At 39.7% G+C, this 12,728-nt stretch overlaps 2 protein-coding genes across 2 annotated transcripts in view; one reads left to right on the forward strand and one right to left on the reverse strand.

Annotated features, from left to right (window-relative positions):
• The window catches only part of mthfd1l (methylenetetrahydrofolate dehydrogenase (NADP+ dependent) 1 like), a 35,874-nt gene extending 28,252 nt beyond the window's left edge, over positions 1–7,622 (reverse strand). The window contains 13 exon segments of the mRNA XM_051071860.1: positions 177–350; positions 564–661; positions 759–811; positions 1,127–1,238; positions 1,880–2,016; positions 3,536–3,636; positions 4,274–4,398; positions 5,209–5,262; positions 5,375–5,407; positions 5,409–5,426; positions 5,679–5,763; positions 6,899–7,050; positions 7,052–7,622. Of these exon segments, the coding sequence (XP_050927817.1) occupies positions 177–350; positions 564–661; positions 759–811; positions 1,127–1,238; positions 1,880–2,016; positions 3,536–3,636; positions 4,274–4,398; positions 5,209–5,262; positions 5,375–5,407; positions 5,409–5,426; positions 5,679–5,763; positions 6,899–7,050; positions 7,052–7,129 (1,220 nt within the window). The 5' untranslated portion in view covers positions 7,130–7,622.
• Positions 7,623–9,384: 1,762 nt separating this feature from the next.
• On the forward strand, positions 9,385–12,713 carry stx11b.1 (syntaxin 11b, tandem duplicate 1). The gene is made up of 2 exons (XM_018672652.2): positions 9,385–9,545; positions 10,774–12,713. The coding sequence occupies exon 2, from the start codon at positions 10,781–10,783 to the stop codon at positions 11,675–11,677; it is 897 nt and encodes a 298-aa protein (XP_018528168.1). The 5' UTR covers positions 9,385–9,545; positions 10,774–10,780; the 3' UTR covers positions 11,678–12,713.
• The last annotated feature ends 15 nt before the right edge of the window (positions 12,714–12,728 follow it).

Genomic DNA, 12,728 nt, shown 5'->3' on the forward strand with positions numbered 1-12,728 from the left:
ATCACTGTAAGATAAAATCATAAAAGAAGCATGGACAAAGTGATTGCTTGCCATTGTCCCCTTGCTAAGAACCATAAAGCTTACTTCTATGACATCACCCATTTAAGCACTAGAGGGCACTAAAGGAATACTAGAATTTAAAAAAATAATTCAGTAAATCAGTAAGTCACTCTCACCCAGCAACCAGTACATATTTCCCATCAGGCTGTGCGTGAAGGCGGTCTAACAGGGACAGTCGGACCTTAGCTTTGCTCCTGCCATAGGCTTCAAGCTCCTCTGGCAGCAAACCAATCTCCTCAGCCAGCTGGTTCACTGGCTTGGGTGTCTGAGCTCTGGAAATCTCGATATCACTGACAAAACACAGATAACATGACAAATCTTTCCCTTCATTTTATTTTAAAATATATGGACAATGTCTCCTACACAGTTATACACCACCTTCAACTTTTATTCATATAACATTCAGATGTTGGGTAGGTGCAACTCAGAACATAAAGGCAAAAGCTACTACATTTAAGTAGATGTAGTGAAATTCCTAGTCCTTCACAAATAGTGGTCTATACCTTGGTACAGGTGTCAGGGGCTGCAGTTTGAGGCTGCGTAGGTGCCAGGGTCGGTACTGCTGCTCCTGGATCCATCGACTGCAACTATGCACCACATTCTGGTTGACAAACAAACCGTGAGAACAACAGTGAAGAACAAGACGGAACATATTAAGTAAATGTGGTGAAAGAGGAGATGAAAACAAAAAGATGCACCTGTATTCTGTAAGCTGCTGTGAGGTACCCAAATCCAGACATTGCATATTCATCTAAAAGAAAAAAAAACTGTAGGATTAATGCACACGTTATACATATCAAAGTGTTAAACAAAAGAGTGAGAGAAATCTGTCTACATAATTAACTATAAAGCTTTATGCTGTAAAAAAACATAGTATGTCTTTGGAAACTAAGTTATATTCTCAAGCTTTTTAGCCTGCTATAATATCACAGTTAAAATAACTTCTGTGGAGTGGTGAGGTTTAAAACCTATGCAACACCCAGGGGTGCTAGAGGTTAAGTATTATTTCTTTTTCATTATACCTTAAACCCACGCAGAGTGACTATCACAACATATTCAGCAATACCTGATCCCAGGGTGGGCTCACAGCGAATGACAGCAGCTCTAGGTCTAAACCAGGTGGGTGGAATATCCAAATTCCCTGCACCCAACAGGACCACAGCGTCAGCCTGCATCACCTAGAAAATAAGGAAACAGAGAGAAATTGGGTATGATGAATTAAGAAAATTGGATCAATACAGTGGTAGAAAGAGACAAGCAATAAATCAAAAAAATAAAACAGAAGAAAACTTAAGTTTTAGACAATACAAGCGTGTAAAAGATACTGTATATATGTTTTTTGGGTTCATTCATTCAAATGAACAAGAAACAAATTGAAAAACCTCCTCTGAAAATGTGACTCTAATAGCTTTCAACTAGAAAAAATTGCCTGAGTTAGCTTTTTTACTACTCATCACAATTTATGGTATTGCAGAGATTGACCCCATGTGGTCAACCAATAAAACTACACCTACTGTTACTGGTGCTACTGAATACTGTCAGCAGATGATTACTATGGAGCATAATACTAAGATTAGTGTTTTTTTAATAAAACAATGGCATTAACAGTAAAGCTCTTCACTCAAAACACTCTTTCAAAAACCAAGCCACACACTGTTTACAGCCATCTTTTCAGGCCTGCAGGATGTGAGATGAGAATGGTGCTTAAATACTATTTTGGATAGAGAAATGATGAGAAAGAAGCAAGCATAAAAGAGGGAAGGAAAAAGTGCATGAGGAGCAAATGGTCACACACACGCACACGCACACACACACACACCTGTCTTTGTAGGCTTTCGGAGCTCCAGTTACTCTTAAGAGCTGCCATTCCACGTCTCTCTATTAGGCACTGCAGGGCCAACCCCAGAGGTCCTTCACCTCCGACCAACAACACTGTTTTTCCTTCCAAAGGAACATCTGCAGGAATGTTTTAATTCAACATTAGGACATAAACTTACTTCATTCATTAAGCGGTTTCTCTGCACAAGCAACCTAAATGTTAAAGTCCACATGGTCTACATTTCCCTTACTGCCAAACTTGTGTGTTCATGTTCATACTTAAAGGTTGATGATCTGGACATGGATGACAAATAGGCCTTAAATAGCTTTATTCAACACTGTGATTATAATTACAGACCAGGTGTGTTGATATGTGGTACATTCCCAAAGCTAATGGCCTATATATTCTATATTTGGAAATTTACCACCCTATAGAGCACTGCAACTGTATCATTTTCAAGATATCAAGTATGTAGAAAAACTGTATCAAACCAGTGATACTGGTTGTATCAGGGACACTCAGAATAACTGTGACCCCACTACATTTGACATTTGAACTCTTAAATCCAGCATGTGTCTCAAGTAGTTAGCCTGGTAAGTCAGACATTTTCTTGCTTGCCCCAGCGCTGAAATCTTTTTGGTACGCTGGAGTTTCAGATCCCTCAGTAATTCCTACAATGTCTTTAAAAAGAAGACATTGTCACTGACATCATGACATTTTCACTTCTCTACAACTCCAACAGACTTTTTATACATTTGCTGTGTCGCAAGTCTTTATTACAAATTTGTTTTAAGTAGGTGTAATCAAGTATAGAGTGCTTCCACAATGGAAATTTGAAAATATTAGCTTTTCTTTTCCCCTTTTTTAAAAAATTGAAGTGCCAAGGTTTTCCAAAAGTTGCAGTTTGCTTTACATTCATTAACATACACTCACATTTTATTAGGAACACCATACTAATACTGGATCCATTGAATCATGCTGTTGACACCAAATTCAATCCTTCTGCATGCCTAAGAAGAATCCAGATTCATCAGACCAGGCAACGTTTGAGCCTGTGCAAATCACCTCAATGTGTTATCTGAGATACCATAGGCTTTCTGACAGCTCCAACCAGTTTGACCAATCAACCTTCGACCTCTCTTATCAACAAGGCACTTCTGTGTGATGCACACTGGGTGTTTCGAATTTTTAACACCATTCAGAGTAAACTCTAGATTGCTCTGTGTGGAATCCCAGCATTTACAGTTTCAGAAATACTCAAACCAACTCATCTGGCACCAACAATTATGCCATGGTCAAAGTCACTGAGCTCTTATTTCCACCATTCTGATGACTGATGTGAACACTGCACTGATGCCACATGATTGGCTGATTGGACAATTGCATGAATGAGCAGGTGCACAGGTTTTCCTAATAAAGTGCTTGGCCACAGTAATACTAATTGTCAGTGCTTAGTATTATTGTAGCTCACCTTAAGCAAATTAACTCATTAACTTCCTCAGGTACAGCTGTATTTTTTGTGTTGTGAACTGTTTAGTGTTTGTATAGTTTGTCCTTTACTTGTTATGAGTTAGATAATTTTCCTTAGTTACAGTACAGCCTACAGAATCCACAAATTATTGAACATGGCACCCAATTAATTTACCAGAGACTCACCATGTTTCTCCAGCAGATCCAGGACAGCGCTGGCTAAGGGTGACACAAAGCCTTTGCTCAAGTCTCCTCGTACCAAACGGCCCATATTCAAATCTGATATCCTATTGCAGGACAAGAATGGGCATAAATATACAATATAAATTAATTATTCTTCTCCCTGGAAGACAGTTAGTGAATAAAGCATTTAGCAGTAATGCATTTTTATAGTATGTATTATATTATGATGGACAGAGATCTATGCTTACTGTTTGAAAACATTTTTAGGTAAAGTAGCTTGTTGAAGTAAAAGCACCCTACTGTATACCCAATTGTTTCAGAACAACTTAAACAAATTTCTGTTAATGTGCTTTACGTAATTTGTCCTTAGTTGAACCATTTCATGATGATTGTGAAGGGTGCCTTGCTCATTTGCTCATTCACTCTACATGTACTTTGTTCTAATTCTGTGCAGCCCTTTCTGATTGGGTCAGAAATTTAAAGCACGAGAGCAAATACATTTATCTCTGTTTGGACAGAGAAACACACACTGTTGATGCACTCTACCTGTCCAGCTGCTGCACAAAAATCTACTGAGGCAATAGTAGCAATTTTAGGGGAAGCAACCTCACACAATTTTATACATTTTAAGAATTTAAACAGCATTTGCTATTTGTAGACAATATACTCTTCACTATTATGTCTTTCTATGTGACAACAGAAAATTGAACCACTATAATAGTGAGCATATATGATTTTTACCCATCTATGTCCTTCTCAGGTTTGAGAGTGTTGAGCACTCGACTGGTGAGTGAAGCCGGGGGAAGGTGGAGGTAGACACCGTGCACCCTGGGGTCCTCATTCAGCTTCAACACCTCCTCTACAATCTACATGCACACACAGGAAAACGTATTTACAAACCACAATCACAGCTATTGTGGAAATGTGACACATTGAACACATTTGTATGTGATGAGTCATCAGAAAATCCTAAACATCACATGTGACCATGTGTCACACTAAACTCATTAAGAACAATTAAAGAGAGGGGGAGTGGAAGAGTATTTGCACCTTCAGATTTAACAGATCAGTGCTGCTTACTGAGCAAAGAAAAAAAGATGGAAATCGCTGAGGTGAAAAAGGGGAGAGAAAGGTTCTTAAAAAGATGTGTGAAAGTAGAGCAGTAGATCAGTAGAGCAGCAGTCCTCCTCAGGCCGGGAATTGTAATGTAAATCATCCACTGTCAGCCAAAAATGCCTGAGCTATTCCCAGGAGTTCCCATTCTCTGCAAGTATCAAGAGTCAGTTTCCCACTGGGCAAAGAGACTCACAGCTGAGAGGGTGATTCCCATTCCCAGTTACATAATAATGGAAAATACCACTGAGAAAAAAAAAAGAATGACTGAAGGAGTACATCAGTTAGGAAATGAAGGATTAGTCACAGTAAGTAACAGTTGAGAAATACGGACTTACAGTTGAGTAATGATGTAATGGTATAAAAGCTTGTGAAGGGCTCTGATTACCTTGATGCTTCACACAACCACCCATGATCACATGTTGCACTGACAAACAGCCAGGGGGGAATGGTAAATCATGCACTGACTTGCTAAACAATGAGGGGGAGGGGGAGGAGCGGTTCGCCCACATAAAGGTTTAGGCACAAAGGAATATTAACTTGTGTGAGTCAGTTTCACTTACTTCATCTTCACTACACTCCTTTGCCAGGCAAATCTGAGTGATGTTCAACCCAATCTGTGGACATATGGATAGAGAAATGGTTAACTGTTTAAACTGTTGCATAGATTTGCCAACAAGACAAAATTACCAAACAAAATACACATAGAAAAGTAACAGACAGAATTACCTTTTCTGCTATTTTCTTGTTGATCTCCAACACACCTGTCATCTTCACCTGCCTTTGAGATAAAATTACCACAATGAGAAAAGCACACACAGACCTGATAATACAGGAATGTTCAATGGCTTCAATAAAAACAGACAACCCTCAAGTTAAAGGCTAATTGCGGCAAAGCAGGTCAAATGTGTCTACTAGCACAAACCAGCTCTGCCTTGGTAAACAGTCTTTAGGCTACTGTTTGCTATAAGATTTGACATTATTTCAGCACATCCTGCCACAAACACAGCACTTCTATTTTGACTTAAAATACCTGTATGATGGCTAACAAAGGTTGAATTGATGGATTTCTTCTCTGTAGAGCCAACATTGCCTCCTTGGTGCTCTGAATCACCTCCCTGTGACAGAAAAAATAACTTCAACAGTGTCTATTTACTCAGGGCTACACACAGGCTTTTAAAATAAATTCAAGTCAAGCAAATACATTAGTCCAAGGAGCCAACAGAAAAGTATACAACATTTACAGCTGCTAATGTAGTTATTGTGAGTTAACCAGTGGGGAAAGACAAAACATATAATGCTCTATCTATAACTTACGCCTCAAACTTCCCTGTTTCATATTTAAATAACATAACAGTGACATTAAGTCATTCCACACTGTTTTGTTATTCTATAATGGAATATCATCAAATAAAAATTGTGGGGTTGTACCCAAGGGCCACCCCCACTGCGCACGTGACAACACGAAGGGGGAGGGGCTAGTATGTTAAAAAGTAAAGTTACCACACCAACCTTTACATTGTACATACTATTTACATTAACTCAATAGTCCACCTCTGGCTAACTGAGATCAGTCATTTATTTGCCTTTATTCCACGTAATGGTAATGGAAGGGAACGAAATCGTTGAATCACATTAATAAGTAGAACTGACACACTGACCTATATATTACCTAAAATGTAAACATTAGCTGGATCAAGTCCACAGCTAACCACTAGAAAACATTCAATTGCCTCTACTCCGTGTGATGGTTTACAGAAGTAAAATAAATAATTTTAACATCAAAAGCACCACAATGCACAACATATATTACATAGGACACAAATTACATTAAAAAGTATCGGCCTATGCAAACACACACATAATTTCATGTTAGTGGTGTTAACATGTCGCATAACGTTACAGTAATCCTCATCGACATCATCCGTTCACCCGTATGAGTTTCCAGCTCAGTTCACTGTGAGTTCAGGCACATTTTCGCATCGTGTGTTTTAGCAACAAAGGAGAAAAGTTACATCAGCTGGCCAAAGACCCTTTGATGGTATCGGGGACACGTGCAGAACTGGCTGCTCGCCAAGAGCCAAAACGCTGGTGAAACAGGAAATACCGACGACCGTTTATCATTTGTGCAAAATGCTAGTCGACAGTGTTATATTTTCAGTAAAGAAATGGTATTTATCAAAATAACAACACAATTGTATTACTGAGTAGGGCATGAGCACATATGTTTTAGAATTCATATTATTGTCTTACCTCAAAGAACTGTCGCACTCAAAGCCGTCTTCCTTCCGGGACCTTTTCCCAAATTGGACGGCTAGTTTCGGGTTGGTACCGCCGCTGGTTGAGCTGCTCGCTGCCCGGCGGAGCATCAACCGGCTGTTGGCAGGACGAACCGTTAAGCATCTCCAGCGACAAGCTGCTGACCCTGCTTCCTGGATGTATCCGGAGACTGCCACAAGCACTGCGAATTATAGACAACTTCATGGCTGTTTCTTTTGGTTTTTAATGTCGCCTTTTGTTTTTTCTCCGGACCGTGTCTCTTGGCAGTCGTCAGTGACGAGTTCAACCTCGGAAAGAAAGTTGTAGCGGCGACAAGGTTCTAATAGAAGTACGTTGTCTTCAGGGACAGTCGGAAATTTGATTATATCTAGAGTTGGCACACGTGAACAATCACAAAATGTGATAAATCGTCACACAGAAGAGGCCTCTTAAAGATAACACAATCAAAGTGACGTTTGGAGCACTGGAAAACGTGGATGTCACGTTCTCAAGGTGTACCCTGCTGTTCAGCAATATTTCGATAATGTATTGATTTTTAGGATCAATTACATGACTAAAGTGCATCTCTCTCACGTGTCCTAATGTTACTTGCCCCGATAAAGGCCATCGTAAAATGTAGCCAAAATTTTAGCACGGGGTTTATATTTTGTCATTAAGGAAGACTAGTTGGTTTGACCACAATCACTGGAGAGGGTGAGCTTGTAAATCAGAGCTACACTTGAAAGCAGCAGTCTTGTCACAGCATGAAGGTTCCTCGCGATCACGTGATATATTTACAAGAGGGGAGGAGGTCAGTTCAGGCCACGAGGGTTCACAAAAGTTACCTGTGTTCATTTAGGTCTACCTTTTAGGCTCTAATTGATATCAACCAAATGTGTGACTCAGTTTCACTTACTTCATCTTCACTGCACTCTTTTGCCAGGTAAACCTGAGTGATGTTCAATCCAGAGAGACAGAATTAATTTTAATTTTTTAACATCATAACAACACATGAGTGTTCAAAATTTTATTGTCACTGTACAGTTAAGTACAACGAAATTGTGGGTGCTCCACAAAGACAAACAGTGCACTATAGAAGAAAGGTATATACAATAAGAATACAAAATGCACACAAAAACACAAAATAGTGCACAGAAGTAGGGAGCCTCGAACTGCTGCGTCCATGCACGCCACCATCTTTTGAGCAAGAGTTTTTTAATTTAAAGAGAGTGTCCTTATTTCATTTGAGGATCTAAGGACAGTGGGTGCTGTAAAGCCCCTGAGGCAAAATTGTGATGCTGCAATATAGAAATAAAATTGACTTGACCTGAATTTATCCTTGGCATTAAAGGATGTATCAATCATGAAAATATAAGTTTGTACATATGTGAAAGATTACATACAAAAGGATCCTATAGAATTAAAGAATTTGAAGAATATGAAATTTATGTTTAATTTAACATAAACTTTGGTTTAATTTTATGCTGAAACTGTTTTAGAGATGTGGCAATTCAATTTTATAGTCATTTTGGAGGCTGCAGATTGTGGTGCTGTCAAATTGTACTGCATTACCCAGAGAGGTGTTTCTTATTTTGTCCACCCCATCGTTAGCATTGAGAGTAGGTTAAACAATAGAAACACCTCAATGCAAAGTAGTTCAACAGCATCCACAGACTATATCCTATCCATCCAGTTGAATCGACACCTCTCTGAACATTATAACCTTCATGAAAGTAGGATTTATTGCAGGACTGTGACATTAGACTGCATTAGTTTTAGCTGGGTATTCTTAATAGACTGCCCACTAAGTGTGTGCAGCCAGAATCAATTGTCACAGAGCCCATGTTTAAATTTACTTAAAAAAACAATTGATACATTGTATTTAGGCAATTTTGAATTTAGTGTACCTGGAACAATTCTAAATGTGTGTTACCAGTGCAATGTGTGTGTGTGCAGTGCAAAAGGCTAGGTACAACAACACTTGTCTGTCTGTACCAGACACACACGTTGAACACTTGTAGAAGTAATTTGGGCGTGCCTGGGAACACCTTGACGTCAGTCCGTCACAGCAGTGTCTTGTGTCTGTCGGCTCGAGCACCGTCAGGTATCAAACTGCCATTAACACTTACAAATAAACTTTTCCACGGCGGCTGTAGGACAAAACAACAGCTGATTGACAACTGTTGTCACGGTGATAAATCCTCGCCAGAAACACCTGTCCTGAGCTACTCTGTACATTTACTAACAATTTAGCAGCTCCGTTCAACCCTGATAAAATAGCACGAGATGGCTTACAAGTTTGAATTGGCACTCACTCGCTTTACACACCCCAAGCTGCTCACACCTCGTCCTATCCAGTTGACGCTCCTGAGATGCAGCGTCACTGCAAAGGCCAAACCGACCGGGCCTCATTCCTGAAGTCACATCATTACAGTCGCATGGCGTGGCGCAATCCATCACCCCAAACAAACTGACACAGTTTCAGCTCCAAAGATAGATGCATTACGCATGTGGAGGCCTTTGTTTTCTGCTCTCAGCCCGGAGCAGTCGACTTCAGATCTGTAGGATGGTTCTGTGGCACAGAGGCCACCTCACATTAAAGGACAACGTTTGATATATTGTGGATATCAGAGCAAAACAGGTAAAGAATCTTTCCTTTAATCCTGCAGTCGTGAATGAATTAAATAAAAAAGAACATACTAACAGCTAACTGCTGATATTACAGGAAATAATTAGTCTTTACACCCGGTGATGTTGCAGTCTGTCTTAAATATGGGCGAACTCTTGATGTGGTGATAGTTCCTCTGTAGAAGAGGCAAAAGTCTATGGCTTTAAATAAATAAATAATTATAGAGATTGACTATATTTTCGGGAAAAGCATACTTAGACTTAGATTAGACTTTATTGATCCCTTGGGATGACTCCCTCAGGGGAATTAAGTAGTTTTAGTTAGTTACTTTTGTGAGTTCTCCTTAAATATCTTCAAAATAAATGTATAGAGACCTTATAAAGTCTTAAGGTATCCACAATATGCATGAAAATGACCTGTTACCACTTACCTTGAAAATATTCTAACCAAGAGACCAAGCAGTGGCAGATCATCTAAATAATTCTTACTCCAAAAGAATAAATGTTTTTGTGTGATTAGAGTATTAGTATATTAGTATTGTAAAAGTCTACAGTGATTCCCACTGTTACAACCAGGAGCACTTGAGTCTGTTTATTGCATTATTAGTAAATTCCCCAATGAAAGTAGGAGCACAACAGCACTATCAGAGCTGCTGGAGTTTGTGAACCTTTGGCCTTTGAAATACCTTTTAATGACATCACCAGCTTCCCTAATCCACACAGTAACTGTTTTTTAAACTATTTCTCAGAGATAAAACGGTATCTGATGCTCTAGTTAGATGAAAAGTTAAAATGAATGTCTGGGTAAAGGCGTCAGGCAGATCACAAGTTAAAAGAACTAGTTTGGTGAGAAGCAACACCTTTGACTATTCTTTGGAGAACCTGTTAGGTCAGTGACTGGTACTGGGTGGTGTTGCATATGAAGGAAGAAGGAAGAGACTTTTAAACTGGAATGACAGCTTAAATTAAACATCAGATGGGTTTAAACTTGAAAATTAGAGGGTTGTTGTGTGTTTGGGTCATGAATGTATCTATATCTTGTGATTTGGTTTTGTCTTTGTATGACAAAAAAAGTGACTTAATTCCTGAATGTGCTGTAATTAATTTAATTTAAATTCCAAGGTTTGTTGTTGATATTTGGCCTTTCAGGTCTGCCCACTTTAATGAGTCATCTTTACCAATGTGTGTTAGCCAAACAGAGAAAATCATCTTAACATTTGTAACCTTCACTTGCTCTCCAGCTGAACCATGAGGGACAGACTGAGCCACCTACAGGAGATGTCCAACGGCCATGTGGAGCCGATGGAGTATGCGGAGTCCACTGTCTCTGACTCCTTCAGCAATGTGGACCTGGAGGAGGAGCTGCCCCATGAGGCAGTGGTGTTTGACAACAGCCCTGTTCTGGCGGAGGTTTTTTCCCAGTCGCAAGACATCCACAGAGAGATCCAGCTCATCCGCCTGGAGGTTAAAAGGCTCCGTGAGCAGAACTCTCGCATGCTCCACGGCACCACCACCATGAGCACCATTAAAAGGGACTCTAATGCCATCGGTGCAGACATAAAGGCTCGTGCTGAGAATGTTCTACAACGCCTGCACGACATGGACGGCACGGCCCACAAGCTAGAGGAAGCCCATGGCTCAAACTCTGCCATCACACGAATCGCCAGAACACAGTACGCTTGCCTCAGCACTGGTTTCCGTGACGCCATGTTTGACTATAATGAAACTGAGATGAGCCATCGGGAGAACTGCAAAGCCCAGATCCAGAGGCAGATGGAGATAGTGGGGCGTGAGGTGACAGGTGAGCAGGTGGAGGAGATGATTGAGACAGGCCAGTGGTACATCTTTAACGACAACATTGTGACTGAAGGTAAAACGGCTCGATCGGCTCTGTCCCAGATTGAGAAACGTCACCAGGAGTTGGTGGACCTGGAGACCCGCATCAAGGGTATCCATGAGATTTTCCTGGACATTGCCCTGCTGGTGGAGGAGCAGGGCCCCATGCTGACCTCCATCCAAACTAATGTTCAGAAAACTGATGAATACATACAGGACTCCCTCGTCAAACTCGGCAGGGCCAAGCGTCATGACCGCAACAACCCATTTAAAAAGATGTTTTGCAGCTGTTTCCCATGCTTCAACTAATGACTGTAGAGTACAGAGATGGGTAGAGCGATGGGAAAATATGCAAAATGATGCCCAGACAAAGAAAAGAGGGAAATCCCAAGGAAATGAAACCTGCTCAGTACTTGTCATTAGTTCACTCTTCTTATTGTCACTAAGTATTTATCAAAACAACCTGTAGAGTCGTTACATATTAACATTTTTTCCAGGAGGCAAAATAAAGGTTGAATCTTTTGATTGAGAGACAAAAATGGTGAAGTAAAATATTTCAAAATGATATTTAAGAAATGCATTGATGTCTGTAATGTTTGAGAAAGGTTTGAGACAGGTATCTCAAAACAGAATTAATTCCCCCACGATCGAGGTGTTATGCAGAAAATATGTTCAGAAAATAAATTCATCTGCTGAGTTTCTACATGGGAGGAAGATACATGTTTGTGTTGGCCAACCTGCCAGGCACAATGATTCCTGACACGGTAAACTGTCATGATAGTAAATGTTACAGAAATGTTATTCTATGCAAGTTCAATCAAGTGATTTGTCACAAAAATCATTTTCTAGTTTATGACCCAAGACATTCTACATGCCTACATGTCAATGCACAGGTAATTGGATGTTGTAGTTGACATAAAGCTGAAAGAAAATGTTTTAGAAATTGTACATTTGAGTTGCTCTTGAATCGGATCATAAATATTTTCTGCATTATATAAATTATCAAATTCATGGGTTGATCGTAACTAGCCATTTTGTGTTGACCACACTGTACAACAGTTTTTAAAGTCCTCCATTATTTCCTGGTATTTACCATCTCTTCAGTGTTCTGACCAGGATTTATTCCCATTCTTGATTTTATACAGGGATCACGCTGTTGATGCTGTTGTGATGCACATAATCTGTTACCTTTCACTGCCTTTTTATGACTTTGTATATAATTATATCTTATTTTTGTCTTCATTCTTGTGGTGTCTTATATATAACATAAATAATTGTATTAAAATACAGCATGGGTTTATTCTTGTTGATATACCAACACATCACAATAAAGACTTGAAATTTAGCATTTGGTACACAT

The sequence above is a fragment of the Lates calcarifer genome, linkage group LG7_1, assembly GCF_001640805.2.
Source record: "Lates calcarifer isolate ASB-BC8 linkage group LG7_1, TLL_Latcal_v3, whole genome shotgun sequence".
In the NCBI taxonomy this organism is placed as follows: domain Eukaryota; kingdom Metazoa; phylum Chordata; class Actinopteri; family Centropomidae; genus Lates; species Lates calcarifer.

Excerpts from the sequence above, each read along its gene's own strand:
- stx11b.1 (XM_018672652.2), top strand. The coding sequence starts at position 10,781 with ATGAGGGACAGACTGAGCCACCTACAGGAGATGTCCAACGGCCATGTG.